At 45.3% G+C, this 18552-nt stretch overlaps 1 protein-coding gene across 1 annotated transcript in view; it reads left to right on the top strand.

Moving 5' to 3' along the window:
* CACNA1G (calcium voltage-gated channel subunit alpha1 G) overlaps nucleotides 1-18552 on the top strand; it is a 163390-nt gene that overhangs the window by 65448 nt on the left and 79390 nt on the right. The window contains exons 10-15 of the mRNA XM_067547476.1: nucleotides 8709-8860; nucleotides 9948-10133; nucleotides 11058-11172; nucleotides 12155-12310; nucleotides 17277-17345; nucleotides 18350-18376. Coding sequence (XP_067403577.1) covers nucleotides 8709-8860; nucleotides 9948-10133; nucleotides 11058-11172; nucleotides 12155-12310; nucleotides 17277-17345; nucleotides 18350-18376 — 705 coding nt within the window. The remainder of the gene's footprint in view (nucleotides 1-8708; nucleotides 8861-9947; nucleotides 10134-11057; nucleotides 11173-12154; nucleotides 12311-17276; nucleotides 17346-18349; nucleotides 18377-18552) is intronic.

Raw genomic sequence — 18552 nt, 5'->3', positions numbered from 1 at the left:
TTAAAAAAAAAAATGAAGAAGAAGAAGAAAAAGGCAAATGCATTAATAGAACTGGCCCAGTTGTGACCATCATACTTTAAAAAGCCAAATTGCCATTCTGGCTGCTGATGGACCCTGGATGCAATGTTTGGTAATAGCAGAAAAAATGTGTTCCCCTTTTGTGATCTTGGTCCTCTCTGGTCAGCAGCTGTGCCCTGAAAAACATTTCTGGCCAAGTTCTAGCCCCCAAGTTTGGCTCTCTGGGCTAACCTCCATGTAGCTGGTCAGCCAGGCTGTGTTTAAGCATAACTAGAGTTTTCTTCAGAGAAAGCCATATTCTTTCACCAAATCTTACAGCTGAGCAGAGAGAACCTGCTGTCACAAAAAGACGAGTGCTGGCAGCTTTGAGTCTGACAAAAAAAAAAAAAAAAGAAAGAAAAGAAAAAGCCAGGCAGTCTTATCATGTTCAAAAAAAGATACCACGTTGGCTTAGGTCACACGTGTTGAATGATTACAGACTGTGTCTCTTGGAAACCGGGAGTTCATCAGTTCAATGTGAAGAGCTACCCGCAGTACCCATGAAGTGTGTGTGGAGGGAAGGGGGTGGGGAATAGAATGGAGTTTGGAAAGTTTTGCAATAGTCCTTTTTTTATTAAGGAACGTACAGGAGAGATCTGGCTTTTAAAACCCAGCAAAGAAGTTCAGGTGGCATCTTCCCAGTTTTGGGCTCTTACAGTTCAGTCTGAGGTTCTTCTGGCTCACGGGGGTCCTGTCCTCAGCTGAGATTGGGACCCCATTGCAGGAGGTGCTGTATGGACACATAGCAAGAGCAACTCCCTGCCCTGGAAACCTTACATCTAATGTAAATGAGTAAGACAGGCAATGGGTGGAGAAAAGGAAGCATGATTATTCCCGTTTTACAGAGAGACGAACAGAAGTACAGAGAGATGAAATGACTTGCCCAAGATCACCCAGGAAATCCTTGGCAGTGCTGGGAGATTTTTCTGAGCTCCCAGTCCACTGCCTTAACTACAAACCCATCTTTCCTGCAGCTCATTCCCATCACATACACATACGGCCACTCTCATTCTCTATAGCTACTCTCACTCTCCTACGTGCAGTGGTGTACCGACGGAGGAGTGGGGGGAACCAGGCCCCTGGGCGCCAGCTTGCGGAAGGGCGCCAGGGCAGCCTTTCACCATGCACAGAAGGCGGGGGATTCAGGAGGCTCTGAGGGAGCCCCTCAGCATCCCCCGTGCGTTGTGAAGGGCCGGCCCGGTGCCCCCAGCCTCCTCAGGTCAGTGCCGAGGGGTAGAGGCCACTCCGTCCGAGCTGGCGCTGGGCTGCGGGGTTGGAGCAGCGGGTAAGCAGCGGGCCAGCCCTTCACGACAGGCAGGGGGCGCAGGAGGCTATGAGCCGGGCACCCCTCAGAACCCCCCCCCTCACGCGTCATGAACCCAGCCCCCCAGGCCGGGGGGTAAGGCCGCCCCCATCCGAGCTGGCACGGGGCTGGAGCGGGAGAAGTGGGCTCTGTGTGTTGGGGGATGGGGGGGAAGAGAACCAAGCCTGTATTTGCGCCCCTCCCCCCCAGCCTCACACCCCCCTGCAGGTACAGACTCCCCCTCCCCGGGGCAGTGGGGGGCAGCACTAGGATCCCTCCTGCCCTGCATGGGGGGTGCAAGAGGCCGGGGGGGGGGGGCACAAATGTAGGCTTGGCCCCCAGGCGCCAGAGACCCTCAGTACACCACTGCATAGATGTACCTTGCCGCCTATGTTTTGCAAGAAGGGCACACGGTACTCAGGGTTGTGAGACACCTCGCTGCCACCTGCCCTTAGCATCCGGCAGTCTTGTCTGTGCTTGCTGTAGCTCAGCTCTCTGACTCCACCAGCCTCTGGCAACATAAGCATTGCCTCCCGGGTCCCCGCAGGCCTCGCTCTCTCTCTGCAGCTTAGAGATAGGCACGCCAACACCCGAGTCCTTGGAGCATCCCTCTGGAGTGCTAGTCGCCTCTCCATTGAATGCTCACAGAGCTCTCAGATCCTCTACCCTCAAAGGAATAGTTCACACCGGCATGCAACATGCAATTCCGGATGCCCACTCCACTGAACACACCGCCCTGCGATAGTGAAAAGAGGAATACCTTTATTTTCAAAGAACAGAGATTCAAATGAAGGTAAGTCAGACTATAGCAAACACATGGTTACGTATAAAACAAAATCCCAGCATGCTTTCTGGAGCCTACCTCCTACAAGGCAGCTTGTCCTTTTCCCAGTCCTCTCGTCCTACAAGTCCTTTTCCCATGTGTTCAACCAGGATGACTGAAATCCCCCTTTTCACAGGATTGAGCCCACTGGTCGCTTGTCTTCGCAGCCTGGAGGATTCCACCCCCTCCCTGCACTGACCCGCCGCATGGTGCCCGTCTCTCCCGCTCCAGCCCCGCAGCCCAGCGCCAGCTTGGATGGGAGCAGCCTCACCCCCTGGCCCGTCATGACACACAGGGGGGAGGCACTGAGGGGTGCCCCTTAGAGCCTCTTGTGCCCCCCGCCCGTCGTGATGGGCTGGCCCGGTGCTTATCTGCCGCTCCAACCCCGCAGTCCGGTGCCAGCTCAGACTGGGTGACCTCTACCCTCCCAACTTGGGAGAGACGCGCCTGGCCGGCCCATCGTGACGCATGGAGGTGCTGAGGAGTGCCCCTCAGAACCTCCTGCATCCCCCACCTCCTGCGCATCAAGGGTCGGCCTGGCCCCCCGCTCCCCACACCCTCCCTCAGTACCCTACTGGTCACAGCCCTCTCTTCAGGAGGCTCCAACTCAGACTGATAATAACTGAGCCAACCCAGAGAGAGCGCTCCTGCCAAGAGGAGATGTCTTTGAACCACAAGGAGTGTTTGACTGCTGCTTCTCCCTAGGCTCGTCAGTCTAGGCTTGGGAGAGCCTGGCTTTGGATGTTTGACAGCAACAGCTCAAGCTTCATTTGTTCCTCTCCAGTTGCCCATATTACTTGGCTCTGCCCTGCTTCCCACCGACTTGCAGGGTTTGGAATCAATAGGGCTCAATAAGCTTCTCCAGTCAGAGCAGCGAGAGAGGTTTATCCCATCTGGATAATTCTGCTTAATGGGGAAAAAGGAAATGACTTCACCTCTGTAAGTTCCAGGCACAATATGCCCTGCAGAGATCCGTCCCCACCACAGGCTTGGAGCTTTGTGCTGGTAAGTTTGCGCTCTCCTAGAACAGGAGCCAGACCAGCAGAAATCATTTCCTTACAGCCAAAGTGGATGCCCTGAATGGCTCAGTCAACCACAGTAGGATCTTATTGGTGCTCTCAGATATTGTCCTCTGTAGGAAGTTTGAAAACCTACATTTGACTATCCACATGGTGTTTATGAGAGACACTGGGCTGTCTTTTCACATCATACATGCAGCCAGAGCACGTCTCTGTACTCCATCATATATCAACGGATGTTGATATACATTATACATAGTGCACACACAAACCCACCATTACTAGCATTGGATGTATGCAGGACAATCTCCTGGACACTACCGCTATATAGCCTGTAAGACTGGCTGCCTTGGAAACAGAATTCAGTATTCACCAAAGCCTCCGCTAAAATCTGCTGTAGAGCATTTGATATTTCATCTGAATCACATTTAGGTCTCACTCTTTCAAGGTGCTTGTGGTTTAATCGTAGGGGAGCTTTCCTTTTAATTAGTCACTGCTATGGCCGATGAGAGAATTAGCAAAATCTTCTATGAATGAAGAATCTTAATCTATGATAGATGCACTTTAATCTAATTGGTGGGCAGGTGGTATCACGCTGCAAGCAAGGCTTATGCTTTGCACTGAGAATTATATTAAACCAAATAAATATTGTATTCTCCAAAATCAGCAGTTCCCCCCCAAAATTCAGGGCCCTCTCTGAGTGTTTGAAACAAACTCTCTTGTTTATGGAAGTGTGGGGAAGAAGAACTTGATCTTGGATGTGTAACTTCATTTCCCACTTGGCAGCATATTCTAGGAACTGGTTCTTTGTCAGGAATTTGGCTATCCCAGGTATATTATGTCAGGCTCTCTAAAGAGAGGACTTGACATGTTCACCATCTCTTAAGGTATGTCTGTATTGCAATTGGAGGTTTGGATTGCAGCAAATGCAGAGATATCTATGCTAGCTTTGATCTAGCTGGTGTGGGTACCAGTAGCAGTGAAGCTACAGCACCAAAGACTTCAGTGCAAGCTAGCTGCCCAAGTAATTATTCCGGGTCCCAGGCGAGCCTGTACAGCCCACTCTGAAGTTCCTGCTGCTGCAGCTCACTCTATTCGTTGGAATGACCAAGGCGTAGGCAGCTAGGCCAGTAGTGTCCACTGGGCCAGGATCGAAGGCAAGAGGCGGAACCAGTTACCAGCAAAATCAGGAGATGGATACCAAGATCACGATGGGCTAGGGTCGAAGGCAGGAGTCTGCAGCAAGATGGGGCGAAAGGGGAGGTCTGTAGCAGTAGCAAGGCAGTGTCTGCATTGTTACCTAGAAGGCTCCCTGGCGCAACTTCCTGGTTTGGTCCACATCAATATTTAATCAGGCAGCCCACACAGTTCTGTCACTCTGGCCTCTTCGGCTGGTACTTCCTGCAGTGCCTAACCCTCCAGTAATTGTTGGATGCTGCTCTGCTTGGCTCGCTGGGGGTGACATGGAGGCACGCACCACCTAGAACCCTACAACCCTGGCTTCTAGATCTACAGATCCTGACGCTGATATGTGCACGAGCTAGCTCAGGTATGTCTGTGTGTGCTGCAGCCACACCTCCAGTTGCAGTGTGGACATTCCCTATGGCAGGAGAAGCTGCTGAAAGTCGTATTTTTTTTTTATGTCTCTCTTCTTGGAAACGTGATAGCTGAGACTGTTAAAACTGCCTATGAGGATTTGGACCCGGAACTGGGAATCACTGGTCCATGTCCTCTTAGGCAGCTTTGACAGTCTCAGACCACGTGTACTTTGGTAAACAAAGTACTATGGTGATGAAAGGGCGCCTGAATGGAAAGCACTACAGGCTGAACGTGGGCGGTTGTTCCTTGAGAGTGACCTGGAGTCAGTTCATGTCAGCCATGGGACAGCCATGAGGGGATTCCCAGGAAGGGGGAAAAGGATAGATTGTATTGTTCCTCAGGTGGTGTTTGATGAGATCGAGGGATAAACCCTCAGCCATAGCATGGATGCCGGTATGATGGGTACTGAGCTCCCAACATCTGCACTGCCCATCCACCTACAATCCCCCTCTCTCTTCCACCTCCCAAATACCAAAAATGCTTGGAGTTAGAGGATCCATGGAGCCCCCTAATGAGCAGGGCAGGCTACAGGGGGACACCTTTGCTCTTTGTAATGCAGAAAGCAGGTTATTTTCACGTTTTCTCACATGTAATGGCTTTCCTGCCAGATAAACAGCATAAGCCACCTGTATTCCCCACTTCAGCTCCCAGACCATCTTTCTGGCCCCAGAATGATTTTTCCAACAGCTTGAACTCCAGCCAGAGCAGTGACACCAATTACAGGTTTTGGTTACCTCGGGATGTTGCTTTCTGAGATGATTTATAACAGCATCTGTCAGGTGAAGCCCTTCTGAGCTGTGGATGATTATTAACAATGCTTTCCGGTCCTTCTGGCAATGAGTGGGGAGACTGGCTGATTCCCACTGAGAGGTCCTTGTACTCGTCTCTCCACTTACCAGAGTTAAAGCTGTGCAGGGCACTTGTAAACAAAAAACCAGTGTCTGGTACGTGTTGGGATTAGACACCACCCAGAGCAGGTTGTTTAATTGCTTGCTTTATGCACGTCTCTAATGTGGGGAGTGCAGCCTCTCCTTCCTGCCACTGTTTACATAGCTATTGCTTTTAGGAGAGGGATGGGCCTGGATGGGGAGTCAAAGTACCCAAGGGAGTTAGGTGCCCAGCTCCCATTGAATTTCAGTGGGAATTTGAAGCCTAGGTCCTTAAACTCTTTTGGAAATATCAGCCATAAATTCTGCGACCAGGTCTGTCTTTGACTCCTGGTGTGACCTGGGGTAATCACTTGGCAATCACTTAGCCTCTGTGTCTCAGTTTCTCCCTGTATAAAGTGGAGGTGGTACCTAGCCACGTACCAGTCTTAATTCAAAGGTTTGTAAAATGCACTGACATCTTCAGATGAAAGGTGCAAGCTAAGTGCAAAGTAGTAGTAGTAGTATTTTGTAATTAACCTTAGATCATCTCCTTGGCTGGCTGCATTTTTAACGAACCTTCCTTCATCCTCCAGGAATGGAGAGCTCAGCTATGGGAGAGGGAGACTATCAGCAAAGTTAACTGAGTTCTCATTGCATTCCCTCAGTTATACATGGGCAACCCTATAAACACACGGTAACATTTCATTTTAAGGCAAAAGGATTGCACAGGTGTAGCTGATGGCAGAATGTGGCCCATAGGCTCCACATTACTGGTGATGATGCAGGAGGAGGAAAGAGTCCAAGAGCACGGTGGAATAGCTGCCATAATGAAAATAACAGCACAGGCTGCCTCTGTGCTTCTGCAGTTATGAATGAGTTGGCAATTTTCATGACAAGTGCAGACTTTTGACCGTTTGAAATTGTCCAGGGTGGAACGTGACATACAAATTCTCAGCTGATTTATGATTTTGTGCATGTGTTTCAGTACATATATCATTTTAAACCAACAATGTGTTTAATAGCGTGAGCTAAGGCAGTTTTATTTTAACTCGAGATCAGAAAGAAAAGTAATTTGGACTGGTATGTCAGACACTAGCCCCAAGATTTAGTTACTGATGAAAATGACAGGCATAAATACTGACACATCAAGATGAGAATCGATATAACCCATTGTTTTCTTTCCCTCTGGTTTCTCTTCAGAACATTTAAATCTTTTGTTGTCCACCCCCTTTTGTTCTTGAAAAAATAAATATTTTCTGAGATCCAGCCTCTTTCGTGGACTGAGCACTGTTGATGTCATGAAGGGAATCAAAAGTAGTTTGAAATGGCTGAAGGATTATAAGTTCCCAAACAATATCTGCTAAGCACACCCGGTAGTTCCCTTCCATAACATTTCTTTTCTGACACAGCCATTTCCCCAATCGCTTGCTTGGGATTTAGCTTTGTCATAACAAACTCCTGCCAATGTCAGTGCAAGTCCGTAGGGATAACATTCCGATGTCAAAATGATTTTGGTCCAAGTTTACAGAGTAAATATTGTGCCAGGAGGGAGGCAGGCAAAGTGAAATATAAGACTAAGTGTACATCTGTGGAGAGTTAGACATTAAGAAGCAAAGAAAGAGAATTAAATGCAAAAAATGGCTTTGTCTGTCCAATCTGTGTATTTATAAAACCTCCTTTCGCTCTGGTATCTTGTTGCACTGAGACACAGAATGATTGCAAGTGACAACATTCTGTAGACAAGCTATGGTGACATCCTTGAATCACCCCGTTGTGCCTAGATGTTGCAACACGTCTGTTCCTGTCTTGCATGGTTTCCGAAAAGTGGGAACTCTTGTGTTTATAGCCCTGCAGTACATGCTACAGAGGCACCAGGTTATAGACTAAATTGCCAACTCATTTTAGGATTTTCCTGTTTTTATTTTGTCAGCTGTAAAGTTGCTTAAATTTAACATGCTTGAATACTTTGCTGGTAGGGGCCAAAATCAGGAGAATGAAGCCAGAGCTCCCAGGTTCTATTTCTAGCTCGGCTATTGAATCATTATGTGACCTTAGATAACTCATTCTGCCTCTTTGTGCCTCAGTTTACTCTTCTGTAATGTGTTTATAATAATTGGTGCCTGGCTCACATGTGTGTCAAGATGCTTAATTAGTGTTTGTAAAGTGCTTTGAGATCCCTGGGTGAAAGGCATTAGAAAAGCTCAAAGTATTATATGCAGGTCTGGTAGTGTTGCCTATTATTAAGGTTGTGCCTGACTCTTCCCATTATTAGACCCTGTTTCCAGTTGCTTATATCTTTGCCTAATTCTGTATAGAGTGTAGGTGTAGAGTAAGATTTTCAAAAGTGTCTAGGGATTTTGGGGTACTTCCATTTTTAGGTTCCCAACTTAGACATCTTAAAGGCATCTGATTTTCATTGTGAGGGTGCTCAGCACTTTCTGGAAGTCAGGTTCCTCTGAGGCATCTCAAATTAGTCACCTACAATCACTAATCACTTTTGAAAATCTTAGCATTAGTCTCTATGTAAAATTAAGATACCAAGTAAATTAAAGAATAGACCCGTGATTGATGTGTGTGATTTCCCCCTCTCTATAGGATAATCTCTGCGTGAGTTACAGAGAATGCTCAGTCTCTCTATTGGACAAACGTCCCCTCCTGTTACAGGAGCAATCAATCAAATGCATATGGTCTACTAAGGGCCGTTGTGGCAGCCAAAATGACCATGATTGATGGCATCACACCAGGCATCGAAGCGGTGATGCTGCAGTTAATGTGGATGTAATGGGTGGATTTACCTCTGTAATCTATAATAGGTGCTTTATTTTACACTGTCCTGTTGGAATTTTTCCATTTGCTACCTTGCTCTTTGACTTACTTGGTGTAAATTACACTCTTAGTGACATGCATTTTACATCACTATTTACATCCTCCTGTAATTGGCCCTGGTCTATTTTCTGGTCTAAATCTGAGCACATCTAGAGAGTAGATCCATATCATGTAATTACTTTTTTTCTCCCCCCTCTTGTTCTTTACCCCAGCCTGAGGAACTCACCAATGCCCTGGAGATCAGTAATATCGTCTTCACAAGCCTCTTTGCCCTGGAGATGCTGCTGAAAGTCCTCGTGTATGGTCCATTTGGCTACATCAAAAATCCATACAACATCTTTGATGGGATCATTGTAGTGATCAGGTACCTGTGTGGTGTTCTGTTTACAAGAGTTTCGCTCCCCTGGGCTGTTAAACTAAAACATAGGATAATGGATAGAATGGCCTTTCTGGCCACTTCGGCCCTTGTGCTCCTTTGTTACTTTTTGTATCCTACATTTCTCTACCTTATGAAAACACTCTGTAGCAACCCACCTTTTCCCTGTCTTTGGTAGTTCATTATGTAGACAGCTATCCTTAGTATAATGGCCCTTTGCCTAGGTTTTCCATGTGCCCAGCCGTGCCTTTTTGTGATACCTCATTCAGAGCCTTATTTAATAGCATGTATCCTTTCTGTTCGCACATATCTATGCCTACCTCTGAGTTCTTCTTTCACATTCCTCCCCCGCACCTCAAAGTATACAAACTCTGTCTCTCTGACTTCTGTGCATCATTAATATCATGAATTTGAATCCTTGGATCTTTATTTTCACCTTCTGTAGGAACCCTAATGGACCATCCCTGGTTCCCTATGCAGTATTAATTAACTTACTATGACATATTTTATACCGTCTACTGTAGAATATCAAACATGCCTGCAGAAAATGACCACACACACCACTAAAGGCCATGGCTTTTTTTGTGGGTTTTTTGGTTGCTTGTTTGTGCTTTTGTTTGGGGCTCTCTCTAAAAAAAATCAATCAACAAATCCTGGATCCAAACACCTCCAGCTATTGGGAAAGTTTAGACCCGAACTCTTCAGCTGACAAATGTCTCGTTATGTGCCTAGGTAGGTCTTTGTGCCCATTTCTGCATTAGCCACATGCAGACACGGCTATTGTGCATGCAGATGCACTCAGCGATTTGCAGGCATGTTTTTGGCACGCTCCAGTGGGATTCCACTCTTTGCAAATCTGACTCTAATTCAGGTATCAGGAGGCATTGTTAGTACAGACCTCCAAGACAGGCTCTGTACTTCACATCCCAATTTTCTTAGAGCTTCACCAGCTGCGAGAGTGGACCTTTCCTTTTGCTTCTCTCTCCCTTTCTCTCATTGCTGCCTATGTGCATTTATGTTCAGTGCTTCCTTTTCAAAACCGAGTCCTATACTGTACATCTCTTTTCTTCCTCAGCGTCTGGGAGATAGTGGGACAGCAAGGTGGGGGCCTGTCAGTTCTGCGGACCTTCCGTCTTATGCGAGTCCTGAAGCTGGTCCGCTTCATGCCTGCCCTCCAGCGCCAGCTAGTGGTCCTTATGAAGACCATGGACAACGTGGCCACCTTCTGCATGTTACTGATGCTTTTCATCTTCATCTTTAGGTGAGTACGTGGTAAGGACTCTGATTTCCTTTCATGCCCTGCTCTTGCTCTGTGCTTTAAGGTCTGGTCCAGTGTCTAGACAAGAATGTGAAGAGGACCCATAGGTTCCATGATTGCTCTCAAAGATAAATAATTCTAACTGTGCTGTCTTGAAGTGAAGTGCTGAATGAGAAGCACAGTAGCCTCCATTGAACCGAATGGTAATAGATATGGGCATTGCAGACCAGCACCTGGCACTGGGCTTCCTGCCCCAGCTAGAATCTTGCAATGCTTGCCAAATGTCATGTCTGTGTTTGTGTGGGCGTTCTCAAGGGAAATCCCTTCTGCTGGGTGATCCCTCCACGGGCATCACTCCAAGGCAGCAGGTGAATGATATCACATTCCTGCTGTTATTCAGAGGGCAAGCAGGAATCATTGACCAAAACACTGTCTTTCAAAGGGCAGAGAAGCAAATGTTCCTAGAATAAACCTAACTGAATCAGTCTCATTCACACATGGCTCTTTTATCAACTTTGCATCATTTCTTTAGCCTTCACCTGGCCTCTTCTCTCTGTGCAAAAGGTTTGGGATTGGATCCACTAAAGATTCAAGCAGCCCTGAACTTTAGGGGTGCTGGAAATCCAAACCCAGGTCCAGATATTGAAAATGAACCCTATCTTTCTAATAAGCCAAACCTGCTTGAAATCCAACCTAGATGAGTCCCTCTCCAAGATACAGGGGTTAGGGCTGCCCTTACCCAAGATACACTGATGTTGGGAGAGTTGACAGAAAGCAAATTAAAGCTTTCTTTCCTCCATGAAGGAAAGTGTTGCTCCCAATAACTGTTTGCTAGGCAGACAGTATCCTGAGACATAGAGGGCCAGCACTTCACGCTGCTTCTTTAACATCATCTTCAAACCAGTCTTGGCTTCTTCTTGTACTCAGTATCCTGGGGATGCATCTCTTCGGCTGTAAGTTTGCTTCTGAGCGAGACGGAGACACCCTGCCTGACAGGAAGAACTTTGACTCCTTGCTATGGGCTATCGTCACAGTTTTCCAGGTACAACCCACTCATGGGGCTGCAAGGATGCGGGAGAGTTTGGGTTTGTTTTCCAAAATGCTTTACAGAGCTCAATAAAACTAATAGCTGAGGGGGAGAGAAACCAACCAGTTTCAACAAGGGGGAGGAAATGTTTTCTGATGATACTAGACAATAAATGGAGATCTGATGAAAGGGGAACTACAGGAGACATCCAAAGCTGCAGAAGGGAAAGCTCTTGCAGGAGTAAAGGTAAGACTGTGAGGAGGGACAGAGGGGTGGGCAGTGTGCCAAATGAGTGGGAATATGATGAGTGGAAGTAAGGGACAGGTCTGTGAGCAAGGCTAGCACAAGTCCACTGAGGACTTCAAAGCAAGACAGACATCTTGGAGTCATGTTTCCTTAGTGAGGAGAATCTGTTTTATGGCAATAATTTGTATGTGTATTGTATTGCTGTTGGCAAATCTGGACTGTGTATTCAGAGTCTTTGGTGGATCTTTATCTGTCTTTGCAGACAGAAGGAAATTTAAGTCATTTAAGGCTCTATACGGGCCTTGATATCAGTTGGAGTACCATGCCCAGAGTTAGGGCAACTTGGGACCCTGGGGGTTAGCGTGTCAGTGTGGGGTAGTGGGGAGGGAGGGAGTGAGTGGGGCATCAGGTGCTATCCCTGTCTTTGATCTGATTCAATGAGTGACCTGAGCCAAGTAACAATCCTTCTGTGCCCATGTGGAACGTGAGTGCACTTCTCTCCCTACCAGGGCTGACGAGAAGCAGGATAGTGCTACACAAATGTACAGCATTAGTATGACATATTACCAGTGTGCTGGGTTCCCTGGGAGTAGGGTGTCAGCCTGTTTAAGGCTGAAGACGTACAGCTCTGCCCACCTGGAGCATAAGTAAGAGCATGTAAGAACTATGAGGGTCCCTAGAATGCCGGGCTAATAGAGAATGTTGCGCTGTTCTGCTGACCCTTAGCGCTCATGGTGCCCTTTCTCTGTAGATCCTGACTCAGGAAGACTGGAACAAGGTCCTCTACAATGGCATGGCATCTACCTCCTCCTGGGCCGCTCTCTATTTCATCGCCCTCATGACATTTGGGAATTATGTTCTCTTCAATCTATTGGTGGCCATTCTGGTGGAAGGTTTCCAGACTGAGGTAAAAGCCTACAGAATACCCCTCTTTACCTCTTTGTTTTCAGAGCGTGGGAGGTTCCAGAACCAACTTCTATCTGGAATTTAGATTGACAGAAGGGAAACCGATTATTTTAAATGGGGGGGAAGGGAATTAACTCTTTTTTTTTCTTAGCGAGGACCATGTGTAATAAACCAGGCCGTTTAACTGAGCTTAAATGAAAAGCTTTGTTAGCATTAATATAACTGCAAGGATTCAGCTGTGAGTCAGTCAGTGCTGATGGAATAAAATGCTCTAAGAATGTCTTTGAAAGGGACTTGGTTGTGTTCAGAAGCCAGATTAAAAGCCATCCCTGAAAAGTTATGCCGGCTGGTGAGAGATTAGTGGCATTATTATCTTTTTTGATGGTCTGTGTTCGTGGATTTCTTCCTGCTTGCAACTCAGTGACACTTTTGCACATTTTTAACTTTGTTATTCCTAGTCTGTCGATTGATTTGCAAGGCTGGGAGCCTCTGTTAAATAGCCTCTATCTTCTGTAAGCATCTGTGGGAAGTTAGAGAAGAGGTCTTAGATCTGAACTGAACTTGACCCCTGTGTCTGTCTAACTATGTGGTTCATAGTGAATGAATATACAACAGGCTCCCTGAAACCAGCAGACAATCAGGGTTGCCTATGACCCAGGTCTCCACAGGCTAAGAGATGCAAAAAACAATAAAATGTCAGTGAGGAAGGAGAAGGGAACTTTACGCTTTGCAGAAGGGCTTAGATAGGGAATAGTGCTGGCTTGTACTTCATCAGAATCTAGTAGTACAGGTTGTGATTTAAAGTGATGTCTCAGCTGATGAATGTGTGTGTTGAGGGAATAATAAACATTAAGATTTGTCACCTCCCTGTGCCATAATAATCCATCACACCATAACTACCTATTTATACAACCTGATTGGTTTTGTATTTTTCAAGTGCAATTTAAGGGGATAACTTGTTGAATAATTCTAGGATGAGGCTGTAGGCATGGGTGTCATTTCGCCCTGGATTAGTGTGTTATTTTTAATTGCCTATTATCATATTCATCTCTCTCTGTAAGTTGTCTCTTCTGTCATGGCAAATGAAGTTAAGGTCATTGTCAGATTCCTCTGAACAATGAAAGATTTCCTTTCAGGGGGTGGCATATGTTTTGCCTTAGTGAATGTAAGCCGGTTTAAAAAAAATAACTTGTCCTCCTGTGGAGTGATGTCTGCCTTGAAACTGAACCTCTCTGTGGTCAGGCTAGTTCGTTGATTCTAGAATGGCCACATGATTGACATATCACTTACTGCAACTACCCGTTAAATAAGTACCTAACTTTTTTTTTTTTAATTCTTTTCACTTACTGCGTAACAGCATTTCACTGAGAGTGCAAATCCAGTTATTTTTGGAGGAAATTAGTTTGCCTCCAGACATCAGAATAGTCAGATTAGATTCTAATCTTAGAAACACTACTGTAAATCCAGAGTAACTGCATTAAAGACAAATGCAGTTACACCTGATTTAGGCCCCCATTCAGGAAAGCACTAACGCACACGCTTAACTTGAAGTGGATGGTATGTATGCCCAAACTCAAAGTTTAGCATGTGCTTAAGTGCATCCCTGAATCAGTCTTAGTTTGGTGTAACTGAGGCCAATATCTGGCCAAGGGTTTTAGTTCCAAATTCTGATTTCTCCACTGATACTGACGAAGTTTCTTCAGTGTCACCAGTGTCATTATGACTGGAATTTGGTAGGCAGGTAGGTAGGGTGGATGTTTACTGGATATTGTGAGCCAGATCCTTAGCTGATGTAAACTGGCATTATTCTGTTGCCTTCAGGAGAGCTGAATCTCTTTACAGCAGCTGGGGATCTGCTCCTGCCTCTTTATATTATTCGGCTTCACAACCGAAAATGTTTCCATTTCTTGCTAACGCACATCCCAGGGGCCATCTCCTAAGTGAAATTAGATGAGATCCTCTCCCTCTGTAAATAACACCAGACTTTTATCTCAGGTGATCATTCCTGGGTCCTTGACCCTATATTCCTGGTGTATTCGGTTTTTTATTTCATTGTCCTTCAGATTTCTTCACTGAGAGTGTGTTGATGCTGCCTTTATCTCTCTGATCCTTGAGTGCCTTTCCTCAAGCTGCAAACACCTTGTTAATTTTAGTGCATGCCTTTGCAGGCCTTTTGGTTGCTAAGCAGCAGATGTACATATGCAGTTAAGAAACAAAAAGAATCCTGTTCCAAACTTTCACCAGAGATCACTGTATTTTGTCGTAACCTGGCTATTGCACGCAAAGGGCACACACAGGATTTTATGCAGCCTGGGGAGGGGTTTAATGTGCATGCTGTGAATTACTTGGATTCAGAATTTGTGCCTGAATCCACAAAAGCTCTAAGGTGTGGAAGATGAGCTGTGTGACTCCATTTGATAAAGCTACTAGTACAATATTACTTGAGTGAACTATCAGGTCTCTGCCCGGGGGATTTATCTCTGAAACAAACAATGACTCCTGGTAAGAGAGCTTTCTGTCAGACAGAAAGCTCTTCTCCTGAGGGACTTCATGATAATATTATCTCTGAAGCATATTCTTCCATTGGTAATCCTCTCAATTTCATGTTCCCCTTGGTTTCTCTTCTTGTCTCTGGCAGCCCTCAGTTGCTAGTTTGTCTCGTCTCCCTTGTTTGTGCCAGTTGTTCTTTAATTCCTTTCCCATCGCAAGGCGCCCAAGGTGCAGTGATGACAGGGTTGTGTATGCATTTGTAGAGCACTTGCATGCTTTTTGCATTAACAAAGATTAAAAACTCAGAGTCTGTGGTGTAGCATCAGACCATGACTAAACAGTCTGAGACAACAGAACCTTGACTTCTCCTGGGACTCAAACAGAGGAAAAGGATCAATTTTCACTCATCAGTGATTTAGATTTTGTAATATATTTTTGTCACATCCTTTCCTTTTTACACTCCAATCACTTTCATTGGGATTATCCTTATGAATAAGGCCCTACTTAATTTGCGACATTGCGGAAATTGCAGATCCCACAATATTAGGCTTTCTACACAATTTTGTCAGCCGGGCAGCTGACGGTAGGAGTCCTGGCTGTCAGCCCCGCGCACGGCTGATGGCGGGAGCAGGTTTTCCAAATCACTGCAAGTAATATAGCCCATTATTACTTTTCCACAATTTCCCTGTACTCTCCACAACTCAGCTGCAATTATTTGACAATCATCCCACAATGCAAGTAGGGCCTTACTTAAGAAGGATAATTGTGTATGCAGGTAATTGTGTACGTAATTGTGTAAGAATGATAATTGTGTAATCTTTTGCTAGGTTATTCACGTGTGTTTTTATTAGAATCAAATTTGGTAATACTTTAAATTATGAGTATAATGTATGCTTGGAAAGACATTGCTATCCTGTTTGAATCCAAATTTTGACTTACTATTCATAAATATTGTTCTAATCTATAGAGGGATGCAAAATCCAGCACCTCATTGGCAACTGGGCTAATTACTGGCGTAGTTGGAGATGTGCAAATAATGGATTTTTCAATTCATTGGCAATTTCAGAAAATCAGGGGGAAAATTGTTTTGGGTTCAATAGAAAAAAACATTTTTTGAAATTTTTGGTGAATCAAAAAGTAAAAAAGAATTTTTTTGCATCAAATAAAACTTGCTTAGATTGAGTTTACTTTCTCTTTTAAAAATTAAAGGTAATTTTGAAACAAAAAGTAATTTCATATGGAAAAGTCAAAATGTTTTATTTAGAAAATGTTGAAACAAAACATTTTGCCTTTTTAAAAAATATTTAGTTAGTCTGTTTTTTTGTTTTTTTTGGGGGGGGGGATTGAAACAATTCACCAGAATCAACACCAACATACAAAATGTTTTGGTTGACCCCAATATGCATTTTTCCCTGAAAATTTTTGGTTGAAAAGTTTTACCCAGTTCATAATCTGCACCAAGATATTACTGTGATAGGTGAAAGATACCCCAAAAAATAATATGCAAACTCCTCGTATTTCCTCTGTAGTGTGCAGCTGAATTTAAAAATGCCATTCCCAAAGCTGTATGTGTTCCTCCAAACATGAGTGAACATGATGAGAAGTAAACACAAGTCTGTCGAATCAGCTTTTGCTATGGAAGGGGAAATGCAAAGGGGAGTAAAGATTAGTGTTTTCCAAGTGGAAAAGGATAAAGTAGGTATGAAAATGTTGTTCTCAAGGTATTTTGGGCCCAATCTTGGAGTCATTGCTCAGACAAAACCCGCAGGGCCTGATCGAAAACCCACTGAAGTCAATAGACTCCCATTGACTTCAATGGGCTCTGGATCAAGTTCCCCTCTGATTTCAGTGAGAGTTTTAACTAAGGAAGACAGGACTGGGCCCAGGCAGAGTAGCAACATATCTAAACTATAAAAGTTTCTGAGGGCTTCCCTTAAACCAGCTACTTCATTTGGCTTTAACGGGATCAATATTGTGTGTTAATCAAATATGAATTAAAAGCATGCATTGCTGTCTAATGACAGCATAATGAATACCGATCTCATTATACAGCCTCAAAAAACCCGCTCATACTTGGTTTTAATAATCAGACGGTATTTCATTAACGCAAACAGCTATCATGTTGGAGCTCAACCAAGTACTCCTTTTGAAACGCTTATTTTAAGGGTAAGAACGATCTCTTCTAAGGGCTGCGCTACCTTTCATCCTTCCCTTGCACTGAACGAAGTCGACAGCACCTGACAAGTCTGGTGTGTTGTGACCTATTCTGCTTTTTAATCTTGATATGAAATTGCTGCTGATGGGTATACGTTACCCTTTGCTACCCTTTTTTCTTTTTACTTTGCTTCCTTTTTTTTCCTCTCTCTCTCTCTCTCTCGTTTTGTTTTTTGATCAACTCTCAATTTTGATGCTGAAATTGTGTAAAAATCAACCCGCTTCCCCCTCCTCCCTTCTCCCTTCCCCCATTTTTACTTCAGGAAATCACCAAGCGAGAAGACGTGAGTGGGCAGTTAAGCTGTATTCAGCTGCCTGTCGACTTGTCGGTGGTACGTAAGAACTCAGCATGAACCCACCCAAACGCCCGTCTGGTAGTTGTCTCTCTCTGTGGTGATTGGTCACACACCATGACACTGTTCTCATTGTAGTAGCTGTTGTTCTTTTTGTCATCATTGTCGAGCGAGCCTTGATTTTAAGTCCCTTTCTTCTTTGTGGAGTCAGACAGGCCAACACAGACTCCCCAGTATCATCTGAAGCTGTTCTGGCTGCCGGCGTCTTTTCTTACAGGCCTCCACCCTTCCCAGTCAAGAGAGCTCACACATGCCTCTTTAAACAGCCCTTTGTAAATCAAGCATTTGGATTCCAATTGTTTCCCAAGTGAGGTGTGGCTGATGTGGTTTCCCAGACATGCTTGTCAAACACCTCCCTGATCACGCACGCAGCTCCCTGCTTTTGGACAAAACCTCGCCCTTCTGCATGTCAGTCCCATCCCCTCTAGCTGCATGTGCCGGGGAGAAGAGAGAACTGCCAAAGACCGAATGGACCTAGAATCAAGGCTGTGTGTGGACACTCGTGTGTGAGAGCACTGTGCTCTGGAGAAGTCAATATTAGCAGTGAGGCAGCTGCGGTAGTCACTGATGGAAGAAATGCTCTAGCTTTCACCAGGTGTTATCGGCTGGATGCTGGAATCACTGGCCTGTGTTATGGAGGAGGTTAGGCTAGATGATCATAATGGGCCCTTCTAGCCTTAAAATGTCTGAAGCTGTGAATCTATGAAATCTATCACCAACCAAACCCTGCCTCTCCTGCCCTTTATTCCCCCTTCCCTTCTCATACGTCTTTTCTTTTTCGCTTCTGCCCCTTTTCTGTTCTTTCCTGGAAGCTCTGGCTTTTACTTTAGCACAAAGACACTTTCTATTGTGTTCAGATATATTCTGTCCTCTTTGGCACATGCTGGTTTAGCCACTCTACCATATGGTCCAGCTCGACATACTCTAATATTTCAGAAGGATTTTAACTGCATGTTCTCTCTCGTAATCCCTTTTCCATCCAGAAAGGCAAACCGGGAGCACACGAACAGGTAATGACCACGAGACCCTGCAGTGAGATGCTTGCCTGCAGTCACACTTCATATATCACATGCTGTATTAAAGGGGGTGATGGTATGTTCTGTCACAGCTACAGTGGGATGCTTCAAAGAGATGGAGTTTGGTGCTGTGGGGACAGAAGGTAGCAATCCCTATGTGGTTCTGCTCC

The sequence above is a fragment of the Emydura macquarii genome, unplaced genomic scaffold (assembly GCF_026122565.2).
Source record: "Emydura macquarii macquarii isolate MOO-44397 ecotype Brisbane River unplaced genomic scaffold, CSIRO-AGI_Emac_v2 contig_1230, whole genome shotgun sequence".
Lineage (NCBI taxonomy): Eukaryota > Metazoa > Chordata > Testudines > Chelidae > Emydura > Emydura macquarii.
The sequence above is the reverse complement of the archived record's forward strand: the minus strand, read 5'-3'. Positions and strand labels throughout refer to the sequence as shown.